The sequence below is a fragment of the Cladophialophora yegresii genome, assembly GCF_000585515.1.
Source record: "Cladophialophora yegresii CBS 114405 chromosome Unknown aczIN-supercont1.2, whole genome shotgun sequence".
In the NCBI taxonomy this organism is placed as follows: domain Eukaryota; kingdom Fungi; phylum Ascomycota; class Eurotiomycetes; order Chaetothyriales; family Herpotrichiellaceae; genus Cladophialophora; species Cladophialophora yegresii.
This window is the reverse complement of record NW_006913046.1, coordinates 2388836-2412828: the sequence shown is the minus strand read 5'-3', so window position 1 is coordinate 2412828 and position 23993 is coordinate 2388836. Positions and strand designations below refer to the sequence as shown.

Sequence of the window (23993 nt, the reverse complement as noted above, 5' to 3'; positions counted from 1 at the left end):
AGACCCGCATGGACCAGAAAGAAACGGGCATTGGCTATTCAGGCTGAGCTTCCCCAAGGCTCAAGCCTTCACAAGCCTTGCCGTCCTCGTGACTTGGACGACATCTCGGGGCAACGTGTGGGCGGGAGCAGTTACAACATGCTACTGAACGGTACCAGTCTCCTAGGCGACTTGTGCCGGTTACGTTACAATGCGGTCGTCCCACTAGGAAATCCAAAACACTCCACCTCTGTTCCCAGCGCCATGCCGTACCATCTCTTGCTCCAAAAGGTCTTTTCTACGGCTTCGAAAGTCCAATGCTCGCCAAACACCAGACACTGTTGATACAAGACATTTTGTTGCGGCCGTCTCGTCGTAATTTCGTGTCATAATACAGAATTGGAAGAATTTTGCTGAAGCGTATGATCGAGGTTGATCTGCACTCAAAACAAGGGTTCCGGACTGGACGGTGACTGATAACCAGGGTCTTCGAGTTCGCTGACCCTCTGTTGCCTCGGGACTTGAACTCCACCCGCCTTAGTGACTCCATCGCGACGGCCCATAGAGAGCAGCTCTTGTTCCTTAGACCTAGCCTTTTGTCTGGCGTCATTGTCTTTCCCTTTCGATTCCTGCACTTGTGCTGCAGGGCCAATATCAGAACTACCGGTCTCACTCCTCCTGTTGTTGATTAACAGGCTGAGCTGACTCTTTGTGCGCGGAAGTTCCATGGGGCTTGAGGAGGAGTCCGAGTCAGTATCGTCAGAGATCGCCGCGCTGGCCATGCTAGTGCGCAATCGAGACGGGCCCAGGTTTTCCTCTCGCAAAGGTGAGGTAGGCTGCTCTCGTTCTTTGCTTTTATCTGGATCCACCTGTGGGAGTTCGTCGGCAAAACGCACAATACTGCCGGGTCTTCTCATTCGACCCAAACTCGTGAGGTTCGTGGAGCTGGCCAGCTTCTTCTGGGTTTCAACGAATTTGCCGCGGAAGTCCCGATGGACGAGTTCGCCTGAAGTACCGGACTGGATTGGTGCAGTGCTTGCCAGCGGAGGGTGGGGTGATATGGAATCAACACTCTGCCACGAAGACGCCGACGGGAGAGCGAAGGCTGGGCCGCTGGTAGCCGCTAGTACTATACATTAGAAAGATACATATACGTGGGAGAAGCACACTTACGTGGCAACGGCAGGCCTGGAGGAGGGTCTCCTCCGGGAAGGCGCCCAACCCTTGCACTAGGACCAGGGGGTGCGAGGGCTTCAGCCGTCGAGCTTGCTGTCGGCTGCCGGACTGATTTAGGCTGGTTGGAGCCACCACCGGACTTCTGTGTACTGGATTTTCTGCGTGGAACCGACGGTCGTGCCCTTGCCTTCCCGGAATTGGCCAGGACAGGCAGTCTCTGGCGACCGCCACTAGCAGTCCTGCTCAATGTAGGTCTGGACGACGACTCAGATGTGGTTTGAGAGGTCGAACCTGATGAACTATCAAGTCGCTGCCCCCTTGCCTCAACTGAGGGGCGGAATGGCTGTCGAGGAACGTCGCCCCGTGCGGTTTGGTCCGTGGCCGACCATCTGAAGTCTTGCAATGTCATGCCAACGTTCTGACCGCCTCGAGGACTTGAGTCATGCATCGGGCGAACTTCACTAGAGGGAGACAGCGAGGCGAGCTGATTTCGAGACTGCCACGCAGCAGAGGGGCCCTGTGTGATCATCATCATCAGCTGGAATGACCATACAAGTCCATTTGTTGGCCCTACTTGTCGTGTGGGCGGTCCGCGTAAAGCTGGAATGCCCCCAATCGCTGTCAAGTCGAACTCCTGACTACATCGCTGCCAGAGCCGCGTCAAACGAGGAGGTGTAATGGATTGGGTCAAGGTGCGACTGCTCCATATTCTCCAAAAGAGATTTCGTGATCGCACGGCCCCGTCATCCTGGGTCGCATTGCTCTGGATCGCGTAGACTACCGTTCGTGAGCCTTGTACTCAGGTGGTTCCTTTGGGATCACGTACCTCTCCAGAACTTTCGAAGGGCTTCCGAATTGGTGAAGGCAGCATTGGAGTCATCCAAAACGTATTGTTGTACATCGAGATTGGCATTAATAAGTCCTTGAGGTAGTACGGCCGTCATGACATGCGGTCGTCAAATGTGCTTCACCCACGCTGGCAGCTCCACAAAGCCGACGGTCAGGACCCCAGCTGACCAGAACATAGCCTTTGGTCCCAGAAAAATAATCCAGTGTTGTCGATCGGCAGTGGAGAGGATCAAGGACTGAAGGGGGTAACAGACGAGGTTGCGGAAAGGTGCCAGGTGGACCAAGCAGGTGCCCGGCCACCGGGTGCTGTCGTGGCAAGAGGTGCCCAAAGATCGGTGAAAGGCCAGAGGGAAAGTCAGGAGTAGGCGTGACCAGTGAATAAGATTTCGTGGGTTGTTTTTCCTTTGTGTTCTTATGACGAAGGCCCAATGCCGAAATAACGGTCAAGTAGTGCCACCAACCGCACCACGGCCTGCACTTACGGACAAGACTTTGTGACCTGGCACGGGTGGAAGTCTGCTGGAGCTCAGACTAGCCTCTGCTAGAGCTGGAAATAGCAAGAGCCACTGGTAGTCAAGATCGAAGAGACTCACTCGCTAGGATTTCATCGGCTGCCAGGACCCGGTCCTAGTCTATGGATGTGGTGAGAAATCCAGTGGGTGCCAGAGCATGGGATCCGCTGCCGAAAGCCTAAAATCGGGGGAGCCCTTGGTGGCCAGTAGAACAGCCGCGCGGAAGGGGTCCGTTGGGTAAAACCGGAGCTCTGACTGAATGGCTCGAGGAACTAAAACACGAGACGGGCTTCAACTCAGCTGTGATACCTCGGATGTCCTTGATTGAGTGCCCCGAATTGGGCTGAATGGGGGCGGTCTGACGACCAAAGTAGCTGGTCCAGACGGTGGGAGGTGGGGTGGGACGGTGCTGTTCGTGGTCGTGAGCGGTCGCAAAAGCTCGCTGCGACAGGTAGTGCGGATAAGATCGAAGGGCGAAGAGTAAAAGACCGGAGCTCGATGGTTGATGAGTAAAGAGAGAGTAGTGGAGCTCAAGCAAGCTACAGCTCGAAAAGACCCAGGTCAGCCGACCCCACGGCTAATAAACAAGAAGATGAACACGACCGTCGTACCTGTAGCTGGTGGCAGCAGATGCAGGAACCAGACCCAGCTGCGTTGCAGAGGGGCCGGGGGGTGGAATTCGGACCGTGGGTAAAACAAAGGGATAATGCAACGGGCGGGCGGAGATGGCAGGTGCCAAACTGAGAGAGGGAGCAAAAACATCAGGCATGGGACTCCGGAAATGGACGAGAACTCGGAGTGCATAGACGAGAGGTGTCATGAGAACGAAGAACAGAACAGGGGTCTGTTGCAGACGGCTGCGGGAAAACCGAATGTCGATGGTGGGAAGGGGATGCAAAGGGATGAGACTTGCTAGCCGCACCAGCGGAGGCATACCAGAACCCATCACCGTCACCGTTAGCACGTGGGGCAGCGGCGACGAGCCTGTGAGGGCGCGCAAGGGGTCATGGTCCCCATTACTGCACGATCCGTGCCACGAGAAATCATGGGGTGGATGTCATGGTGAGTGGAGTACCTAGTATAGACAACATGAGGAAGAGAGCAGGTGAAGTAAGATGCGCTAGAGAAGTCACGGAAAATTACGAGCGCCACCTCCCACGGCACGAGGTACCCCATTTGTCGTAGCCGGCAAGTCGGTCTACAGTGACTGAGGAGAAACAGGAAGGAATGCGATGGGTGAAAAGAGGAGAAGGGCGGAGAGGAGGGTCCAGGTGGAATTATTTCCCTCTCACTACCGCCTTGAACGGGCTTCATGGTTTCCAGATACGCCAACCGGATAAATTCGACAGTGGCATAACTCGGCAGTGGTGACAAGGGAATGAGGCTCAAATATACTCACCGCTGGAGGGACATGTCTCGTATGGTGCATAGGATCGACGGCGACATGCCGTGTGGAGCAGTGTCTTCCGTGGTAGCCACACTAGAAAAATCGAGAACATGGACTAAACAAGCGGCGCTCTGAAATGGGACGGCGTTGATGAGGGTGCAGGTGGGTTCGGCCTTATCTCAAGATAACATTCCCCGAGAGCGGGCATAACAGTTGAATGTAAATTGGATGTACGTAAGGTACTTGTGAATTGTACTCCGTGCCTCAGCCACAAACGAAGAAGACAAGAACAAAGATCCAGGTACTGTAACCCTGACGATCTGATGTGGGTGATCTCCATCCGTGCATGTGTGGGCAGGTGCTTTGTGCTTTTTCCCTCGCAGCTCCCAAGCTCAAGCCTGAGCTCGATTATCGAAATCTTCCTCTTGCGCATCCGGCCATGGCGAAGGCGGTGCCTCTCCGATGTTTCACCCACTGCTCGATCATGAGTAGCTTGTACGAGCACCAGCTCTTGCTGCGACTGTCCCACAGGGCTCAGCTACCTTCATTACTATTACTGCATCCATACCTTCTCGATTCGAGCTCCATTTCCCTCGGCATCACCCCAGCAGTGCCGCTAGCCACATACTCCGCGCTCACTCCCACTTCCACCATGCAGCCGTTCCACGCCGTTACCATGCAATGCCCACATTTTCGGATCCAGTTGTGCGTTTGTCGCGGATGTGCAGACCAGAGGTGCTAGAGCCGGCAGCTTTCGCCTTAACCCAGCACAGCAAACGAGTCCGCCACCTACCGATGGTACACAGAGTGACATCCGTTGCTCCCGTTGGTCACACGTGCCTGGACAAAGCCGTACTCCCCACGGCTATCCGACACGAAGCGTTCCGACCCTCCCTTCAACAACCTATCTCGAGTCTATTCATTGCCTTATTCGGATTTCGGATTGTAAATCTAGTTGACTGTCCCAGTCCTTGCATGAGCTCCTTGGGTGCTATCTTGGGCCGACCTGATCTTACTAGCATCTTTGTGGGTAGGGGTTCCAATGCAACATCGTGGGTGTAGCTCTGACTCCCACTGGTCCCTTGTAACCACGAGGCATACTACGGGGTCGACTGATACAGCCTTGCTCAAGACCCCTGCGCCTCAGTAAGATTATCAAGGTGCTGCTGTCTAGAAATGGGCTCCAGTCCTCTCACTCCTTGCCGCGGGACCCTAGGATCGAGCCGGTGTCTTGGAAAAGCATGCGGGACGAGGTCCAGGCTCCGTCTGAACTTCCTTCTGGTGTTCTTGTTAAGTCCCCGGGGCGATCATTGTCAAGACCGAAAAAGGCTCTTACAATTTGCTACATGGAATCTTTGAAGCGATGAGTCGTCTAATGCCGTGCTACGTGGGATGGAAACGATCTTGATTTGCCTGATTTGGTAGAGATCGTCGGCTTCCAAGTACTACCCACAGCCACTGGGTGTCCGATGTTTGTCGCAACCGCGACGGAGGTTGAAGTCGGTAGTGGTTGCGAGAAGAACCTGGCATGCTCTGAGCAATTGGAGCCACGGGCATGTGACGAGCAATCGTCTGGGCAGTGACACTTTTTAAAGGCGTCTCGCGCTGGTGTCAAGCATCGAGCCCTCAGCTAATGTCCGTCTACGAAACGGTAGACATATCTCCTCGGCGCGCCTCGCCCTGCTTCAGTGGCACGTGACACCAATGGCCAGCACGTCTATGTGCATGTATAACTGCGGTCCGGTGTTAGTGTGTCAACTCATTAAACGCAACGGCCCAGCTAATCAAGATCAAGATAACGCTTGATAATGGCGGTCTGTAACTGGGGAGTAGGGGACTGGACGGGACTCACCCTCCATCAACTCTCAAGTCTGCTCCTGTGACATATCGACTGGCATCACTCAGCAGATAGACGACCGCTCCTTGCAGGTCTTCAGGGGAACCCATTTTGCCGACCGGGATCAATGAAGTCCATGTCTTGTTTAGTTCCGGGTTGTCGTCCAGGATTTTGCGGGTCCTATCAGCATAGTCAGCCTAGTGGTGATGCGGTAGAACGCCGACGATGGAACATACAAAGCCGTCAGCATGTAGCCAGGACTAATACAATTGACTCGGATATGAGCGTGCGCCCATTCCACCGCGAAGCTAGCCGCAAGATGCCTCACCGCCGCCTTCGCAGCATTGTACGGCGCCTGTGGTTGGGGCACGTTGACAATCGAGCCGGACATGCTGCCGATCATGACAATACTTCCGTGCGTAACGTTCCTCTCCATCAGATGCCGCGCGACGGACGTACTGAACAGATACGTCCCGTCGACGTTCACGCCCCAGAGCTTCTTGATGCGTTCGTAAGGGTATGTTTCGGCAGAAAAGTTCTCCGTGAATCCAGCCGAAGTCACCAGATGGTCTATCTTGCCGTGCTGGCCAATAATGTCGGCGATGCACTCATTCACCGACGTCGGGTCCGACACATCGGCATAGTGTGCCGTCACCTTGGGCACCGGGTCGTTCGAGCCGCTTTCCTTGTTCTCCTTCGCGATCAGCGACATCAATTCCTGGGCTTGCTTCTCGGCCTCTTCCCCTGTAAAGGGACATGGGTCAGCATATCGCTACAAGGGAAGAAGTGCAGGGCTTCCGGCTGAGAGGGTGGGGAAAATCCTACTGTTCAGATCCACGATCGCCAGATCAGCCCCAGACTGCACGAGTGCCTGACCCATGACCAACCCAAGACCTCTCGCTCCACCCGTCACCACGGCGGTGCGCCCCTCAAGACTGAACGTCGGTAATGTCTTGACATATTGGACGCCGCCTCGACCCCGCAACGGGCGATCCTGAGGAAAATCTTCCTCCGGGGGATACTCGACCACGATCTCCCGGTCCGTCCGAGATGCGGAGCCCTCATGCGGTCCGGCCGATGTCCCCGTTGCCTCAGTCGACGCCTTGTGGTATGGGTCGTCCTTGTTGAGTTGCGACAGAGTAGGCCGGAGGGCGCGGGGGGTTGTCGTCGACAGTGGTCTGAAGCTGGATGCTATCGGTGTTCTCGGAATGTTTGCTACACGCCGACTGGCATGCCTTAGCACACGGTATGTCGTGGATGTGTTCATCTTCGGTCGTCGTGGGTGTTTCTTTCTCTCGCTGATTATCTGTACGTCGACCTCTGTGACAGGGAGATCGATTCCGCAGGATGGACCTTGAACGTTCCTAGTTCCACCGCTGGCGTCGGGTTCAGGTTTGTTGACTAGCACAGAGAATGAATCGATTCGAGCGTTCTTCCCCTCGTGTGTATGTGCGTTCAATTCCTTTTTTTCAAAAAGTGTACGAGAAGTCTGACTCCTCACGTCAGACTCTAGACCACAGTCCCGTATGTCTGAACAGTGGTGACAAAAGCCAGTTAAAGCGAAGGTGAGCTTGACAGACTCATCAAAATCGAGAAATTCTATCAAGTGAGTGAGCGACGAGTGAGCAAGTGACGCGCCACCAAAAACTTCGTTGACCTTCGTTGCTCCCACTGCAAAATGCACGGCATTATGTCATGAGCCGCATGCTTCAAGCTCAACAAGTCTCGCCCTGTGAGGCTGTGTGGGGACAGACGCTTGCTGATCCATGTCCCTCCCTGCACCATTTACTGGGTACAGCATGACGCGTCTCGATCCTGAGATTCTGGACTCTCGACCAACTAGGCGCGTCCTGCACTGAGGCGTGAGACTTGGGTAAATTTATGCGACGACCCTGATATCCGCCTTTCTTACCTCTGATTTCTGGTCTCTCTGTTATAGCATGTATTTAGTGACTACTCGTACTGGCACAGTACGGAGTATGTAGCCTAATGATGGACCCTGCCCTCTCTGAACTCTCACTACGCTGTAGTCACTGCTGAGTCTGACCAGTCGTCTAAATTTCCTGAGGAGGAAAGGGCGCCGACCAGCTGATACCAAGGCTATCCATCACCTCAGGGCTCGCGACGCTACACCTCCCTAGCTTTCATCGGCGCAGACTATTGCATAGCCGGAGCGCAGTATCTCGATATGCGCACCGGCGCCGAGACCGATGTACAGTACCACTGTAATTACGTGATAAACCCGGACAGTACCTGACATCTCTGCCGCACCTCTTTCGATACCTTGTACCATTTGCCATCATACGCAGGTAACCGGTTTTCGGTGCCACTGCTCGCAGCTTCCTCCTGCTCCAAAAGCACTCAATTGGGGGTCATATTCGCTTTTCCTCTACCGCCAGTGTGCCTCTCCGCAGTCGGCCATGCGCTGTGCCTCAGCTGCAAGCCTCCCAGATGCCCAACCGGCCCACACTTTCGCCGGCATTCCTGACAATGCACAGATATTTCCTTCGCTCCTTATCCTTCCCGCTCTCATTCACGCTATCATCCGGCATGTTTTCCCATCGCCAGCCTTCCAGAAGTCGTTGTACCCAGATACCACCGATGGCCATGCCACGGCCTTCAGCCAGATTATACCCACCACTGGTGACAAACCCAATCAGATCATGAACATCTGGGCAAGGAGGATGTTTATCCCACTCGGTTGGCTGCTCGAAGGGCTTAATCAGTAATTCCTCCAATCCGTCTATGCCAGGAGCAGGCCTGTCCAGCGGATTTCCTTCATCCCTGCCATTTCCCGACTCTGAGACGTTCGCCTTCCGCGCGGCCGCGCTAATCTCCTTCTTGTTATCTTGTTTGTGTCTGCCCATCTTCTGCTTCGGTGGCGGAGGCACCTGCTTCGGGATCTCACCATCGCCTCGGCCGAAGGCGCTATCAGGACCCCACTTCTCGACGATCTCCGGGGGTGCGTTCTTGGGCAAAACATTGATCTTTGCGAGGGATTCACGTGGGTAAGTGGCATGATGGCGGGGAATGTTGGATCTGTTGTTTTTCATCTTCGCTAGTGGTCTATTACTCGATAACGATCGCGCTTCCAGGGCGAGCCATCGCGAGCGGAGGTCACGAGCTCGAATTACTTGGCTTGAGGAGCTCGATGAGTCTGAGGAGCATGTAGTCGGAAGAGGTTGCGCTGGGGGCGGACCATCAGAGGGCCAGCTTTGCGGCTCCGAGTCCTGTGAGACTTCCCCATTTGTGCCTGGCAAACATGGCAGAGCAATTGCCTTTGGTCTTGGAATGGATGGCAGTCGATAAATGCGTGCTGCCGGGGATGGAGTACCTTTGTCACGCAGCATAATCCGGACAGTCATCACTGTTGGAAGTTGTGTTGCCATCGTAACTGGCGGGTTCCTCAGTATCGCAGTGCTCTGGACGGGCGGAAGTTGTGTGTATCTGCACCCAGGCATCGGATTCGACGGATTTTCGTGCTCTGCCTCGCTCTCTGGACTGGAAGTGTTGCGTCGGCGAGCGCGCTTTTCTGCCTCAGCTTCTTTAGCCTTGGCAAGTTTTCTTTGTCGCTGTGTCAGAAGTTGTGATGGACCGTGCGTCTCAGAGACACCATTGTCATGCTCGGAGGTGGAAGAAGGTTTAGCATGGTTGGCCTCGTCAGTGTCACTGAAGAGATATTCCCAATCACAAGCCCAACCACGCCCAAGCTCGCCACGCCGGCCGAGTCCAAGATCGAGCATATCCCACGCAATCCGATGTTTCGGAGGTCGTCGAAACCACGCATCGAATCGCTTTTCGCTTTCAGTCCGTTCCCATGCTTTGCCCGCCTCGGTGCCTGGGTGATTCTCGGGAAACCATGGAGTCTTTCGCTCAAAGGACATCTGTCGTTGCTGATTCATGCCCCCGAATCGCGGAGTGCCGCCGGAGGAGAGAGGGTAGTACATCAGAGACCGCCAGACGGGATCGACGCAGCTCCAGGGGAGAAGGACAGTCCATGTGCCTTGCTGGTTCTTGTTAGTGCTGTTCTCCGCCCGCGAAGCAAGTAGGATGACTGGTATCCTGGGATCTTTGGCAGTGGCTGTCGGTGCTCGCCCTGGTGGTGCTAGCGCTCGTCGACGGTTGATCGCCTTCTGTGATGGTAAGGAATTGCTTATCAGCCAGCGCGTCTTGTGTGAGATCAGTGACGGTGATGGAACTGTCTTATCATATGGCCACGATACAACAAGTTCGTCAAGATGATTGGACCCGGAGTTTTGCTGGATCTCGATCTGCTTCGGTGGATGGTTGAGCCTCGGATCGACGATATCAAAAGAAAGCATAGCGTTTTGGGGAAGAATACTGGGGTTATTGACGCCAGCAAGATGCGTCCACAGTGATCCGGTCGAGTTTGCTGTCCCCAGGTGTGCTGGGAAAGGACGCAGCACACCAAGTAACGCTTCAGTCGAGCCGGGCCCCTGAATATCAATGCTTCCGAACTCGAAGCGAAGATCTTCAATCAGGACTTGCGGCTTCTGCATCTTCGCGACCTTGAGGAGTTGTTGCCAGACCTGAAGGAAAGCAGAAGGGTGGACCCGTATTACGATCCGGTGATCGAGTTTGGCCTTACGCTTCTTCTTGCTCTGTCTGATAGTTTCGCCTTGCACCTCGCTCCCAACAGGCTGACCTTGGCCATTCTGCTCTATTTCCATCCGACCTCTTGCGAGACCAGGCTGGGCCTGGGCGTCGTTTCCAAGGCCCACCAGATTATCCCGTTTTGCAGATTCTGGCCTTTCCTCCCGATTTTGCTCCGGTAGAAACCAGATTACCTTCGCTGGTGCGATGAGCTGCTTTGCTTGATCCCGTTCGGAAACCCAGCCGCAAGCAAACCTTGTGCCGTTCTTCCACTTCTTCTGCAAGGACTGCGAAACTCCCTGCGGAGAAAAGCTTAGCGCTTTGAGCATGCTGTCCAAGGCGGTTTCGGTTCCCCAGCAAGCGACCGTAGACATGTAGCTCGTATCCCAGGCTATGCATCCGTGCGCGCCAGCTGCTTGATGACTTGGTCTGTAACTCTTCTCTGTCGGGCTCAACGGGATGGCCATTCTCCATAATGGTTCGGTTGGCCGGGTCATGTGAGCACGCTTTGTGTGCCAGAGATGAGTCGGTAGCCATGTCTTGTTGACCTGCCGTTTCTTGTACTTCGTCGTGGCTTTTGGAAACTCGGACAGTGTGTTCTTCTTCAGGCGAGGTAAACGTGAGAGTAGCACATGCTTGTCAGGGTCTGGATGCCGAGCATTGGCTTTCGCTTCCTTCTTCTTCTGCCGGACTGTCTTGCGCTTGTGATTCAGTCTCTTTAGACTTCGAGCATTGTCAAGTCTAATTCTCAACTTTCGAGAGGGAGTGCGCGTTCGCTTGGTCACTGTAGGCGTGTTGTCTTCTTTCATCTAGCACCCTCCTGGTCAGCAAAGGTCAGTACACATCACGTCGTGCTAGGTGTATGTGGCACATGCCTCACGTTCGGCCCTCTTTCGCAATCGTCGAGGTACCTTTTTCGCGTTATGGCTGGCAGTCCTCCTTCGCATGTGCCTCGGGATTTGTTGAAATGCTCGTGTACTCAGTGACTTCCTTGCATTTCGCATGCTCTTCTCTAGGGCCGCGATTTCGAACTCTCTCGCCTTTATGAAGGACGGGATATTGAGTTCCCCTGTCGCAGAAAGAGCGGCATCGGACCGCTGCACTGAGATCATACGCGCATCATAATATTTCTGTCTCTTGCGTGAATCTGACGGCGGCAAAGGCTTGTTGAAGCCTAGCTTACGCTTTTGCCCGGCCTGCTGTGTAGGGGGAGCCATGGCTGAGATGCCAGGTTTCGCGGCGAGAAACCGCGGTGCGCGTTGGACTCATGCTTCTCGATCACCACCTGAAGTTTATTGGGAAATTGACGTCATTTCAAACTACGGGGAAGCAAAGGCAAAATCGTGCGTAGTCCTCGACACCAGTCTCACCAGTCCATGCTATCGCACATCTTTTGACGCCCACACGGTTGTATGCGCCTCAGTTTATCGTATGCCCCGAGGAGATGTCTAACGTCAGAATCGTCGGCAGCGTAGAGGGAGATACATTAGGCAGGTGCATGTCACTTGCTAAGCTAAGCTTGCAGCAGGGCGACAGCTGCCTCGTAAGCCCCTTCCTGAGTCCGGATCATCGAGCACATCTACGTGCAGATCATCAGTGGATTGGCCATATTGACTACAGAAGGCAGTGGCTTGCTTAGGGATATAATCACCTGAGTATAAATTGTCAATGGCATAAGAGAAACATAGCGTCTCTGCGCCCGGAAAGGATCCTAAGGACTAATTCTTGTACCACTGACGTTGACTTCTACACAGTCGGGACGCGGCGTCGGAGACCACGGAAGTTCGGGCTTTTCACTCGATATGAGTAAGGTCGGCATTCTCCTACGGTGCCGTTCTGGTCTGACCGTGCGCCATAGCTATCACTGACCTCATGTGGGAGCGTATGCGAGGCTGTCACTCAGCTGCGTATCTGACAGAGGGTTCGGTATCTTGGTGAGAGATGCGAATTCACAGCGTCTCGATCCGAAATACTATGGTCGGAGTTGTTGTGGTTGAGAAAAGGAAGTCCTCGGCTTTGCTGTTTTTCAAACTAGGCATCATCGAGCTTCCATAGGCATCATCCCAGGAATGGCAACATCTTCAGCCAAGTCAGCCATTGATACGGATAGTTTTGCGACGGAAAATGCCGATGGTGAGCAGGCTGGGATCCAAGGAGTACAGTATGCCGGTAACCTGATGCCGATAACTCGATGAATTTTGGATGGAAGTGACCTAGTCTTATCATACCGGAGACACAGGTCAACCGCCTTGGAGTAGAGTCTCGAGCTTCCTCGGCTGTGTACCGTGCTGTGCACTAGCGCGACTAGTCGTAACAGCAAGCGAATACAATAAGTAATTAAAAGTCCAGATAAATGAGATGCCGAGCACAAATCGTGATCTTGACTTCGGGCAAGACGAATAGAAACGGAGTTCGATGCAGGTAGCAATGAGGAGCCAGAGCAAGAGGACGAGGCGCATAATAATCTACCGAGAAGGTGAAGAGAGGTGTTATCTGTGCAGGGATTAGTGCTGCCCGACCTCAGTAAGACGGGCCCAAGTGGAGAAAGGATCGATGACTAAGAAGCTCACTTTAGCCTAAAAGTCTTAGATTCATAAAGAAGGGCTTCGAGGCGCCGGCTCTTGAGCGCTCTCTAGAGACCTTTCCGTTTCGGCCCCTCCTTCTCGCGATCCTCCGATCAACAGCCTCAACAAGGGCGAAAGATATATTGTGTGCTGTGTACACAGGGCACAAACTGCTCAATGCAGCATGCAAATCCCTCAATTGAGTCTGCCATCGGGATCGTGCCGGCCGGAAAGTCAGCGCTCAAGCTTCCTCGTAGCCTCCTGCTGCAACGGCATGTGCCCGTTTGCAATCACTGAATAGGTCTACTGAACATAGTCGCGAATCGCATTGTGGTTGTTTCATCCTTGCCGCGCTCAGCGCTCTGTTGCAGATACTTGGCTGGACTTACTGCGATAGAGCTGCAACGTTCGGCAGATGATGCGCGATCGCTCCTCGGAACAACTTCGCTCGAGCAATTCGAAGCGAAGCCATACAGTACGGAGCACTGCGTGAACGCCCTCCTGCTGTTGACCTTAAGACGAGAGCCTTCCAAGGTTACTGCTGTTTTCGAAAAGTCTAGATCTCTCTCGCCATCTAGGACCGGCTTCAACTATTTCTGGGGGCGCGCTCCTGCAGGCCGATTGGATGCCACAATGCCATCACGGCGACCGATGGTTGGTGCTGTATTGCCTGCAGTGTTACCACCGAGTAAAGAGCGGCGGATGCCCGCACATGCAGTAACCACACCAATAGCGCATACTGCTGCGTATCCTCCATTTTATGTACTGTAAACAGCGCTCCTCTGCAGCTGCGGTTCAACCCGATACAACATCGCAGTCTGCATCAAAAAGATAAGGATACGACGAGTCCCTGGATAGCACGATCAGTCGTGAGCATTCGCAGCACACCGAACTCATCTGACCTAGCGTTGAAGCCTGAGACCTACACAACACGGGACGAGCGGATTGACCACGAACAGCACGTCTTCACAAAAAGCCGCAGTGTCGCCGACATCTCCCAACAAGGAACGAATCGAGAAATGGACTATTTCGCCGCTGCTCACCATGACTCGCATTCCGTGACGCCAGGGGCCGGTTCATCGAGTTCGAGTTCTCCTGATGTGAGTCCCAACGCCCGGACTACGCGCATGCCCAGATGCCGCATGGGAGACGGCTATCTTTCAGAAGCCTTACCCAACGACCATTTCGCGCCGACTGGGACTAACCACAAGCACCGAGTAGAATTTGAACGACCGTCTCCGCTTCGGTAGCATTGATCCTGGCATCTTCCCTCCCGATCAATCATGGGACCACGTAGACCTGTCATCTCTCGATGCTATCACAGACTTTCGCGACGAGTCTTTTTACCAAACAAGCCAGCCATCTTCAACAGATACTGAGCACACGATTGTCCCTCCATCAAAACAAGTGAGGTCTTACCCCTCCACCGCGGACGTGATCATGCATTTCTCGTCCCCATTGATCGCCTGTGACGCAGCCAGCCTAGTTTAGGGCACTCCAGCATCCTCAACGTCTCAGATCGTCCGATCACGACCACGATGTTCCAATACTAACCTGACTGACTAACAGAGACGAAGAGCCCAGAACCGCGCCTCGCAACGCGCCTTTCGTGAACGCAAAGAACGCCACGTCAAGGGGCTGGAAACCCAACTCGAACTGCTCAACGAGAAACACCAGGCCTTCTGTGCAGCTACAACAAGCAATCCGATATTATGGTGAAGCTGAGCCGGAAGATTGAGCAATTGATGGCAGATTTGAAGGCTCTGAAAGCATCACCTCCGACAACGACGATGACGACGCCGCTTGCAATCGCTCAGGACTTCGGGGAAGGAGGGTCGGGGAGGCCGCGAGAGAAGCTGCACGGCGGTAGGAGCGGAAACCAGGGCGGACCAGAGAAGTTCGATGTGTTTTCGTTCACAAGTCATCCCTCAATACCGTCAGTGGTGTATGATGGTTATCAATTGGAATCGGACGGCACCATCGTCAACGCCACGGACGCGCCAAACCTGGCGGTTGGCGGCACAGTGGCCAGGACTATGCAGTTACCGGATTTTGAGGATCTACTGCGGATGCCCTGAGAGGCCATTTTGGTATGGGTTTGGGACAAGACGTTGATACTGGGAGTTTTTAGCCTGCGTGATTCCATGGGAGGAACATTTGCATCCGGTGTCCATCAATATCCACCATATTGAGTTTCAATACCGATATTCACTCGGCTATGCTGCAAAGGCTGGGTACAGGATGTGGAGGGTCAACTGCTTTCTATGTCTCTTGCATTTATATCGCCACCATCAACAGCCAGCCGCAACAGAAGTGCTAGCATGGCTCGGGCTGATTCAGCATCGCATCACCATGCAGCGCTGCATTCCCCACAACGAAGCCACTTGGTGGTCCATATTGCATGACAAGCCTCGGTCACCTTGACTCGCTGCGGCAAGCTATGTACACCTTGCTTGTCTTCGTTTCTGCCTTGCTGATAAGACGGGTCATAGTTTGGAGAGGACGGCTTGTGCCCCGGAAACCTAGTGCATGCATCACGTCAGACCGGGCTCGATCTCCAACGCCCAGTGCTGGATCCTGGAACGAGCAGAAAAGGGGGAGACTCACCGTAACGTCCCGCCCAGGTTCCTTTTCCGCGTACACGATCTTCCCGTGGTCAATGACGATAGCGTATCGAGCCGTGCGCTCGCCCAGTGTCCAGCCGATAGACTTGGAGAATTTTGTTTCCGGGTCGGACAGGAAGAGCTGTACAAAAGAGTTGTCAGTCCCTCCAGTAATGATATGCTGATAGGGCGATGGGCTGGCCAAATTCCACCTCGTACGTCTTCGCAGGCGACTAACAAGCCATGGCCGCGTTTTGACCTCTGCCTTGCTCAGAGGTACCTGTTCTCCTCCAAGTATTCGTCACAGCCACGACAGGTGCAGAAGCATAATTGACTCACAATCTCGTCCTTGATACCATTCGCTTTGCCCCACGCGCTCATCACAAAAGCGTCATTGTAGGCGAGGACGGCCACGACATCCACTTTCTTGCCCTTGAGTTCCTGCAAGGCCTGAATGTATCCAGGCAGGTGTCTCACCGAGCAACCGGGTGTAAAGGCGCCGGGGACGGCGAAGAGCACGACTTTCTTATCAGTCCATTCCTTGCTTGCATTGTAGTTCTGCGGGATGCCGCAGGAGGTTATGTCGGCGGATTCGGGGGTATAAGGGATGTATCTGTAAGTGCGGAGCACGAGAAGTCAGTCAGTAGGTAGATATATATATGTCGCGGACACGAAAGAGTGAATGGGGTTGGGTTAAAGGCTTACGAGAAGACGACGTCGTCAGGAAACTGGTCACCCTCCTTGAGCCCGGCCATTCTCGAATGTTAAATGGTGCCTGATAGGTGAATCGAGAAGTATAGAAGTGTCACCCTGCCACCTGAAGCACTTCCAAGGCAAACGAACTATGCGAAAAACGCTTCTGCAATGCACACTACCTGATCAAGTCTTGCTTACTTTGCCTTCATGTACCATTGCCCCTCAATCGCCAGAATAAACAATGGAAAGCCGCGGCCGCTTGTGGCTCGATCTGGCCCCACTACGTTAAAGTGCCCCGCGTGGGCAAAATGAACGGGAATTTCGGTGAAACTCTCTTCCGTTTTGCGGATTCCGCATCTTGCGTTCGCTGCTGTTGTCACATCATGCTGCTGCTTTCACTTTGTCCTCATCCGCGCAAAGCAGCAGGAGCTCGATGCTGGATGGCATTGCTCCACGTGGCCAAGAACTGCAGCGCATCCATCGGCCGACTTTGGGACGGCTCAAATGGAATGCTGGTTTCGAGCCCATCAAGGCTAGATTCCGCACTGGCTTTGGTAGCGGCGCCGCGTAATCGATCGGACTGGCTTGTTCGGGGCATAGTAAAAGCGTCCCTGATTTATGGCGACGGATTCCAGAATCCGTTGGACTTGGTCATGACTCTTACAGAGGAACCCAGTATAGCTGTGTTGCTGTTCCCGGAAGGTCTCCATCACCCTCAGCAGTACGGAGGCACGAATCGCGATGCACTATTTGTCACGCTGCTTTTTGAGAGACTCCTCATTTTGACTCGCGTGTCCGGATGTGCCGACGACAGCAGCTGGTGATTGGCCATCATCGTAAGGCTGAGTTGATAGCAGGGTGACCTTGCATTTCGACCGGCAGCAGGAAGGTAGGTCGCCTGGACGACAGGCCAGATGCATGCAGGAGCGGAATCAACCTTCGAAGCAACCCAAAGCCGGCAATGTGCTTCATGACGGCCAGGGAACATAATGGATCTCCTAGAAGTATAATAGATCTGCTCGAGACTGTGATCGAGAGATTTCTTCACAGGAGATAAAAGGCCTTACTGGAAAGAGGCTTCTCTCCAGCTCCACCGCCGACATACTACCTCATACTATACCTTTTGGCAAATCTCAGAGCCCGCGCCATCAACTTCCAAAACCACCGAACATGGCATCCCTCAAGCCTCCTTTCAACGCGCGGACTGCGCACGAGAAGGTCAAATTCGCGCAGAAGATGTGGAATACCCAGAATCCAGTGCAGGTGTCGAACGGATACACCAGCGACTGCATTTGGCGCAACCGCGACTTTTTCTTCCGCGGCACACCGAAGATCCAGGAGTTCCTCACCAAGAAGTGGGAGAAGGAGGCGTCATACCGGCTGAGAAAAGAGTTGTTTGCCTTCACCGATGACAAGATTGCCGTGCAATTCTGGTATGAGTACCAGGACAGATCCGACAACATGAAGTGGAAAAGGTGTTATGGGTTGGAAGATTGGACGTTTGATCACGAAAGTGGGAAGATGAGGAAGAGGATGATGAGTGGGAATGACATTCTGTTGGGTAAGGACGGAGATGGCGTTGCCGTCGCCGAAGAGGGCATCGAGGGAAGGTGGTTCGTTGACGGAGTCGATGTTGACGATGATAGCGTCACGGCCAAGATCACTGAAGCGCACTGGTAGCACCTCCCGGCTGATGACAATGTTTGAAGGTCAAGAGGTTAATGTCGAGACTGCATTAGGGCGACTTTTTTTTAAGGGTACAATATGATGGACGAGTCAGGCTTGGGGTGGGCGGTCCGATAAAACAGACTCCCAGGCACGCCAACTGTTCCTCGAGGACTGCTTGTCGATCACATTTCAGGACATAAGCCAGATAAAGGGTGCATATGTACCTGCAAGTCATCTGAATTTTCCCATACCTCGTATTCGTGTCACTCACCCGGTGAGTCCAATACCGGGCAGAACTCCTTGCAGGCACCCGCCAGCTCCATATACGAAGCATTTCATCCATAACCCCAACAACAGGTGGCTCTTCTGAGGCCCGTTCGGAAAGTTCAGCCTTCTCCGGTGCGGGCAGACGTCCATCACAGGCTTGGCTGCTGTTTCCGTGCCATTGACAAATGCCCACCTTGTCTGAATCTATCTCGCGCTCGGGCAGGGCACGGATAGAGATTCTGCCATCGGGTACCCGCGAGCTCAAAGCAGGTTCCACGAGTCGGGGAATCCAGGAACTCTCAGAGGGCAATGGGGTCAAGCTAGGATGCCCCAGTAGTCGTCGAATAATTGAAGTAGAGTGATAGTCTACAACATCCCTATCTTTATATTGGGAAGGAGAGGTCATGTAGAGAGATGGCTGATCGTCTAGTCAAACTATCTGATAAATTCCAGAAAATTGTAGCGGTCGCACCTGAGACAGGATCGGTGAAGGTGAGGAGAAAGGAAGCTCAAGGAGAAGTTGGGGACTGGCTATTTTGGGTTGCACCCTGAATGTCAAATGTCGACCCAAACGCAAGCCGTTCCTCTACAAGCCACTCTGTGATTTCCTCTTCAAAGGCGCATACTCTCTCGAGACACCCTTTGTTCAGGAAGTTCCCCCGAAGCATGACCCAAATCTGCTGGTCATGGACGGAGATGTGGCCGTGGAGCCTGAGGTGGACTCCTTCAGTCTGATGCTTCCACTCCCTTATAGAGTCGCCATCATAATAGTTCTCGGTAAGTGGTGGCGCGGACAGCAAATGCATTTCGTCTTTCCTGATGCGCCATAGGCATATGGGCTTGGGGACTGAACCTGCACTATCTACACCTCATCAAGATTGTAAGCTGAGCGGCCATCTCACGCCATGTGCGCATCTAATTGACCTTGTGCGCAGGACGTCCCAGCATTGATCCGTTACCCTCCTCGCCAAGTTGCGCATCACCACTACTCGACCTATCGACTAGCGACTGTCCTCAGTATTCCGCTCGTTTCCTCCATCCTCTTGTACTGGGCTATCACTCGGGGCGACAAGCATGCGGTCCTTCACTGGCAGATCCTTCCCCAGTCCTATCTTCTCCTCCTGGCCGTCTGTTTCCTCGTGCCGCTGAGACGCATGTCGCTTTCAGGCCGGCAACGCTTCTTGAGCATATTGAAGAGAATCAGCCTCGGCGGATTGGCGGAAGTACAAGATGGAAAGTTTGGGGATATCCTGCTGGCAGACGTCCTCACGAGTTATGCAAAGGTGATGGGGGACTTGTTCGTTTCAACATGCATGCTGTTCGATACCAAGACCACTAGCACGGCGAAACCCAACCGAGCGTGTGGCGGGGTGTTCTTGGTGCCCTTGATCATTGCAATACCCAGTATGATCCGGCTTCGACAGTGTCTGATCGAATATTTCCGGGTGCGGAAGCATCCAACGACGGCCTCGGGCTGGGGCGGGCAACATCTCGCCAATGCCCTCAAATACTCAAGTGCATTCCCGGTCATCATTCTGAGTGCTTTGCAGCGAGGCTACGATCCAACCATCTTCCACATGAGTGAGGCAGGTCTGTTTAGACTATGGTGAGCACAATCTGTTCCGCACACTTGGGTTTTCTAACAGTGAGCAGGCTATTGTTTGTGTTTATCAATTCGTTCTATTCGTTTTACTGGGACGTGGCAAAGGACTGGGACCTGTCGCTTTTCTCGTCGGCTCGAGAGAGAAATGACCCCGAACACCCGTGGGGTCTGCGCCGTTACCGCTACTTCCACGCCAAGGAGCTGTACTATATTGCCATCGTGATAGACTTTCTGCTACGGTGTACCTGGAGTTTCAAGCTCTCTCCACATTTAGATCACTTCAATGATCTCGAGGGTGGGATTTTTCTGATGGAGTTGCTGGAAGTTGTGAGACGTTGGATGTGGATTTTCATCCGAGTCGAGACAGAGTGGGTGAGGAACAACAAGGGGCCTATCCCCGATGATATTCTCCTGGGAGAGTTTGGGGGCAAGATAGATGAAGATTGAGTGAGGACAATGTGAAACTCATCATTGAGACCCCACTTTTATATGCAGGTACAGGCCGAGCTCCGCAGCACATGCTCTGCGCACAGCCCATTTTCCCAAATGTTCACCGCATAGTTCTCGACTCCCAGCATTTTCCCTCGAAGCACACCAACCACCATGGGCGACTTGAGTTCTCAGGCCCATGAGGACCTCTTCGTCGAAACACCTCCTGCACCTCCTGAGCAGGAGCCGGCAAACAGCGGTGTCCGCACTACAAACGTACGCTCAAACATGTTAATGGAGGCCTGTTCAGTCCCCAAAACTCACCTCGCCTCTAGTACCCTGCGATCAAGAATGGCCCGCTCCCTGCCGACGTTGCAGGTGCAGAATCCTTCAACAATATCCTCCTCATCGGTTTCCTCATTGCCGTCCCATGGTACATCGCCCGCCAATTACATGGCGGGTTGTGGACAACGCTTTTCCTCGCAATCTTTACCTCCATCCCCATTCTCATGCTTTTCTGGACCGTCGCAAGCACGATATCTCCCCGTTTGAATGAGAAGGCCAAGTACCCGGGGCTTCCGGTGGAGCACTACCTCGAGTTTCACAGCCAGGAAGATAAAGACAAGTACTACGGCAAGAACAAGATCCCCATGGAGACCTTCCACGAGATGTACTTTGACCAAAAGGTCTCCTTCAAGGGCGACTGCCTGCAAGCCCTGGAGTACCGTCACGACTGGGCCAGCTTCAGATTCACACTCTCGCTGTTCTACTTCTTCTTCACAGGCATGATCCCCGAAGCCCTACTCCACACCCGCAGCCAGGACGAAGAACAAGTAAGAGACCACTACGACAGGGGCGACGATTTCTACGCTTGGTTTCTCGGACCCCGTATGATCTACACCTCCGGCATCATCAGCGACATACACCGCGAAGAAACACTCGAAGAACTTCAGGACAACAAACTAGCGGTGGTGTGTGAGAAGATCGGCATCCAGCGAGGCGACACACTGCTTGACATCGGCTGCGGCTGGGGCACGTTGGCCAAATACGCGAGCGTCAACTACGGTGCCCACACCACGGGCGTCACCCTCGGACGGAACCAGACGAAATGGGGCAACGACGGCCTCGCCTCCGCCGGCATCCCAGACTCGCAGTCCCGCATCCTCTGCATGGACTACCGCGACATCCCGCAGTCGCCTCCCAATCACCCCGCCGGGACGAAATACAAGAAGATCACCTGCCTCGAGATGGCCGAGCATGTCGGCGTGCGTCACCTGGGCAGTTTCCTCCGCCAGGTCAATGACATGCTGGACGACGACGGGGTTTTCTACCTACAGATCGCGGGTCTTCGAAAGTACTGGCAATACGAGGACCTGGTCTGGGGTCTGTTCATGAACAAGTACATTTTCCCCGGTGCCGATGCGTCCACGCCTTTGGGTTTCGTGATCGACAAGCTCGAGGGCGCGGGCTTCGAAGTCAAGAGTGTGGACGCCGTAGGCGTGCACTATTCCGCGACCTTGTGGCGATGGTACCGGAACTGGCTAGCCAACGCGGATAAGGTGAAGAACAAGTATGGTGTGCGGTGGTATCGGATCTGGGAGCTCTTCCTTGCTTGGTCGACCATCATTGCGAGACAGGGCAGTGCGAACTGCTTCCAGATCGTGCTCGTCAAGAACATCAACAGCACGCATCGCATTGAGGGGATTGAACAGCAGTTCGGGTTGAGCGGCGCGCTCAAGGCCGGGAAGGAGAGGCTGAATGGCCAGAATGGAGGTGCTGCGAACGGACACCTGAAGAACATGGTCAAGAGTGCGTTGACCGATTGAGAGAGGATGTTGGAAGCATGGATCGGGGAATGACGGAAACTCGGACAAGGAGTGAAGCATGCAGGAGCTATGACGCCCACGCCAAATAGCATGTGCAGACTAGACTGTGGTGCCCAGAGTCCCGAGTTGTTACGATGAGCAAGCCAAAACAGTATGCGCAGTGCAAAGCAGAAGAGATAGAACCAAGATAGATTTGTGCAAAGAATGGACTCGACGATCATCGAATGTGATGTTGTTATCTTAGTGGTGGGCCTCACTTCCGTACAGATCATTGTTCTCGCCCCCCAGGGTATACCCTACCTGTTTCTCGGACCCCTCGGCGACGGTATCACGATATTAAGCAGCCTCCTGTCTCACCTGCGGTTCGAGCTTCGAAGACCACACCGCCCATCGTCCTATTGGGGAGTCATTGGAGGTTGTGATCGTGCCGTTCTCTTGTGTATGAAGGATATTGTCGTGGTCTGGCTAGGGGTAGCATCTCCACCCGTGAGGCTTCGCGGTGTTAAACGGGGCGTTAGGTTGAAGTGGCATACGGAAGACAGATGGTTGGCAAGAGCATAAAACCTGGGGGACAGTTTGGTGCATTATCACGGATATATAGCGGCTGGGGAACTGTAAGAACCGACCGAGCAGTGCACAAGGCACAGAGGTGTGGCCTAAGCCTTGCTCTCCCTTGCTTCTACCTACCATTCCTCGCTCGGCTGGAGGTTGATAAGGATCAGATGATGCGGGCTGTATGTGCTTGGGGCCGATGAGCCACCAGGCTGCCTTTCAGGAGCAAGCACTAACCCCAGATCAACTGACAGTGTAGCAGGGAAAGTAGCCGTTGCTGGTGACCTTTCTTCAGACCTATTTTCCCAATGTGGCTTCACTGATGTGACATGCAGGCGAACAGCTAGCGTACCGTGTCTATCATGTTTCCATAAGTTCTGAGAACCCGAAACTTACATAGCAAACAGTTGTCCACCCACTAACCTGCTGAGAGGGTTTGCAATGTGCCTTTTGTGGTCGTACAACCGGGGGAGGCGACGAAAGGCGTCATTCCACACCAACTGCCTTTCTGCGTGACAGCATTGTAGTCGGTCATATTCCGCTCTTGGACGTTGTAGTAGCCCTTGGACGAAAAAGAAAATATTGACTATTGGGTACAGGAAATTGTGCAAGCGAGTGTTTGGGACTAAAGGGAAATCGGGCCAGGGGCGAAGTCTGTGAGACCCTTCCGAAAGAGGAAAGTCCATGGAACGTTCTCTGCTGCTTCTTGTGCATCGGCGAGGGTTTTCGAACAAGGAAGCGGCAGGCGGCCGATGACAAGGGTTAAAGTGGGAAGCAGGAGCGAAGGATCCCGAGACCAGGGTTGATGTCACTATGTACGATCGGGTGGACCGTCTTTGATCCCATGTCTCGCCTGAACCGAGATGTAGTGCTTTGTCGCACGCGCACGCTTCGCGGTCCTGTCGTCGCATTGGATCATAAGGTCGATATACAGTATCGTGTCAAAGGAGCTGATGTAGCGACCGATATGGCTGGGTCCGAACGTATTTTCAGGCAACGGGCATCATTGTGCATGGTGCCAAGTACATGCTGACCAGACGACGCGCTGATATCAACAGGCGCGCTTCGCGCGCAGTGAGGTATGCCGCGCGAGGTTTGCGCATGCCTAGAAACGGTCAAAATGCTCCATGTGTTCAGTACATGAGCACTGCGCTAGAGCCCATGATATTGTGTCGTTGACGTTTCGAGCATGAAATCGATGTGATAAAGCCCGATCAAGATATGGTGGAGCCGCGATGCAGCCATGATGGATCGCCTTTTTCGTCATGCCGCAGATCATTAGCGATTGCCCAGCCTCTTCACTATGCATCGTGCCGCGGGATCGTTGGCTTGAATGGATGCTGATCGTAGACGACAACATCATCAGGCCGAAGGTTCATGTAGACGCCACAGGACGGCTATGAAGCCGGATATTGTGTAGGTGCGATCAAA

The 23993-nt window shown here is 53.8% G+C and overlaps 7 protein-coding genes across 7 annotated transcripts; 3 read left to right on the top strand and 4 right to left on the bottom strand.

Annotated features, from left to right (window-relative positions):
* Window positions 1-422: 422 nt before the first annotated feature.
* Window positions 423-2099, bottom strand: A1O7_02797 (uncharacterized protein; the record flags this gene model as incomplete). The annotated part of the gene is made up of 3 exons (XM_007756827.1): window positions 423-1102; window positions 1153-1932; window positions 1982-2099. 3 exons carry the CDS (start codon window positions 2097-2099, stop codon window positions 423-425), a joined length of 1578 nt encoding a protein of 525 aa, XP_007755017.1.
* A 3652-nt stretch (window positions 2100-5751) lies between these two features.
* Window positions 5752-7007, bottom strand: A1O7_02796 (gluconate 5-dehydrogenase; the record flags this gene model as incomplete). The annotated part of the gene is made up of 3 exons (XM_007756826.1): window positions 5752-5920; window positions 5977-6484; window positions 6566-7007. The coding sequence occupies 3 exons, from the start codon at window positions 7005-7007 to the stop codon at window positions 5752-5754; spliced, it is 1119 nt and encodes a 372-aa protein (XP_007755016.1).
* Window positions 7008-8172: 1165 nt separating this feature from the next.
* On the bottom strand, window positions 8173-11571 carry A1O7_02795 (uncharacterized protein; the record flags this gene model as incomplete). Its single annotated transcript, XM_007756825.1, has 2 exons — window positions 8173-11138; window positions 11235-11571. 2 exons carry the CDS (start codon window positions 11569-11571, stop codon window positions 8173-8175), a joined length of 3303 nt encoding a protein of 1100 aa, XP_007755015.1.
* Window positions 11572-15452: 3881 nt separating this feature from the next.
* Window positions 15453-16276, bottom strand: A1O7_02794 (peroxiredoxin pmp20; the record flags this gene model as incomplete). The annotated part of the gene is made up of 4 exons (XM_007756824.1): window positions 15453-15488; window positions 15526-15663; window positions 15861-16134; window positions 16227-16276. 4 exons carry the CDS (start codon window positions 16274-16276, stop codon window positions 15453-15455), a joined length of 498 nt encoding a protein of 165 aa, XP_007755014.1.
* A 1111-nt stretch (window positions 16277-17387) lies between these two features.
* A1O7_02793 (uncharacterized protein) lies at window positions 17388-17897 on the top strand (the record flags this gene model as incomplete). The annotated part of the gene is made up of 1 exon (XM_007756823.1): window positions 17388-17897. The coding sequence occupies one exon, from the start codon at window positions 17388-17390 to the stop codon at window positions 17895-17897; it is 510 nt and encodes a 169-aa protein (XP_007755013.1).
* A 941-nt stretch (window positions 17898-18838) lies between these two features.
* Window positions 18839-20202, top strand: A1O7_02792 (uncharacterized protein; the record flags this gene model as incomplete). Its single annotated transcript, XM_007756822.1, has 4 exons — window positions 18839-18929; window positions 18983-19032; window positions 19088-19758; window positions 19806-20202. The coding sequence occupies 4 exons, from the start codon at window positions 18839-18841 to the stop codon at window positions 20200-20202; spliced, it is 1209 nt and encodes a 402-aa protein (XP_007755012.1).
* Window positions 20203-20358: 156 nt separating this feature from the next.
* On the top strand, window positions 20359-22010 carry A1O7_02791 (cyclopropane-fatty-acyl-phospholipid synthase; the record flags this gene model as incomplete). Its single annotated transcript, XM_007756821.1, has 2 exons — window positions 20359-20460; window positions 20520-22010. 2 exons carry the CDS (start codon window positions 20359-20361, stop codon window positions 22008-22010), a joined length of 1593 nt encoding a protein of 530 aa, XP_007755011.1.
* Between the last annotated feature and the right edge of the window lie 1983 nt (window positions 22011-23993).